Source organism: Suricata suricatta, unplaced genomic scaffold (assembly GCF_006229205.1).
Source record: "Suricata suricatta isolate VVHF042 unplaced genomic scaffold, meerkat_22Aug2017_6uvM2_HiC HiC_scaffold_57457, whole genome shotgun sequence".
NCBI lineage: Eukaryota > Metazoa > Chordata > Mammalia > Carnivora > Herpestidae > Suricata > Suricata suricatta.
In genome coordinates, this window is record NW_021906497.1 from 1 (window position 1) to 552 (window position 552).

Genomic DNA, 552 nt, shown 5'->3' on the forward strand with positions numbered 1-552 from the left:
TGAGGCTCGGGGGCCGAGTGCGCCAGCCCCTGCTCCGGGCCGGGCAGTCTCAGCACGCTGAGCCTCGTGGTAGCCTCGGACTCGTCTGCTCTCAGGCTCTGCAGGGCCTCCAGCTCGCTCTGCAGCTGGTGCATCTGCAACAGGGCAGAGTCGTGACCTAGGCCGGGCAGAGGGGGGGGCACCAGTGAGTCCATGCCGCTCCGGGGCAGCGGTGCTGGGTGGGAGCAGGAGAGGAGGCTCGACAGGGGCAGACTCCTCACCTTTCTTCAGCTGGAAAATTTCCTGCTCTTTCTGGAGAATCACTTCAGCTTTTTCCTGCAGACTCTGCTCCTTCTCATCTACTACAGCTGTGAGGTTAGCAGCCTGGGAGGAAAAGCCAACGAGACAGAGGGCTGGCAGCGGTAACCACATTTCCCCCAAAAGGAATCCCCGCTTTTCCGCTGCCCAGGGTTCCCCAGATATCTCTCCCTGAAGTCCACAGCTTCGACCAAACCCCAAGCTAACCCCTGCTCCTCTGGACATGCACGATTCTAGGGCTGGGGCCCTGCACAG

The 552-nt window shown here is 61.6% G+C and overlaps 1 protein-coding gene across 1 annotated transcript; it reads right to left on the reverse strand.

The window, feature by feature from the left end:
* Positions 1-6: 6 nt before the first annotated feature.
* Positions 7-535, reverse strand: LOC115285238 (golgin subfamily A member 1-like; the record flags this gene model as incomplete). Its single annotated transcript, XM_029931559.1, has 2 exons — positions 261-535; positions 7-157 (listed from the first exon to the last, which is right to left on the reverse strand). Coding segments are annotated over exons 1-2 (413 nt in total), but the record flags the coding sequence as incomplete, so codon positions are not given.
* Between the last annotated feature and the right edge of the window lie 17 nt (positions 536-552).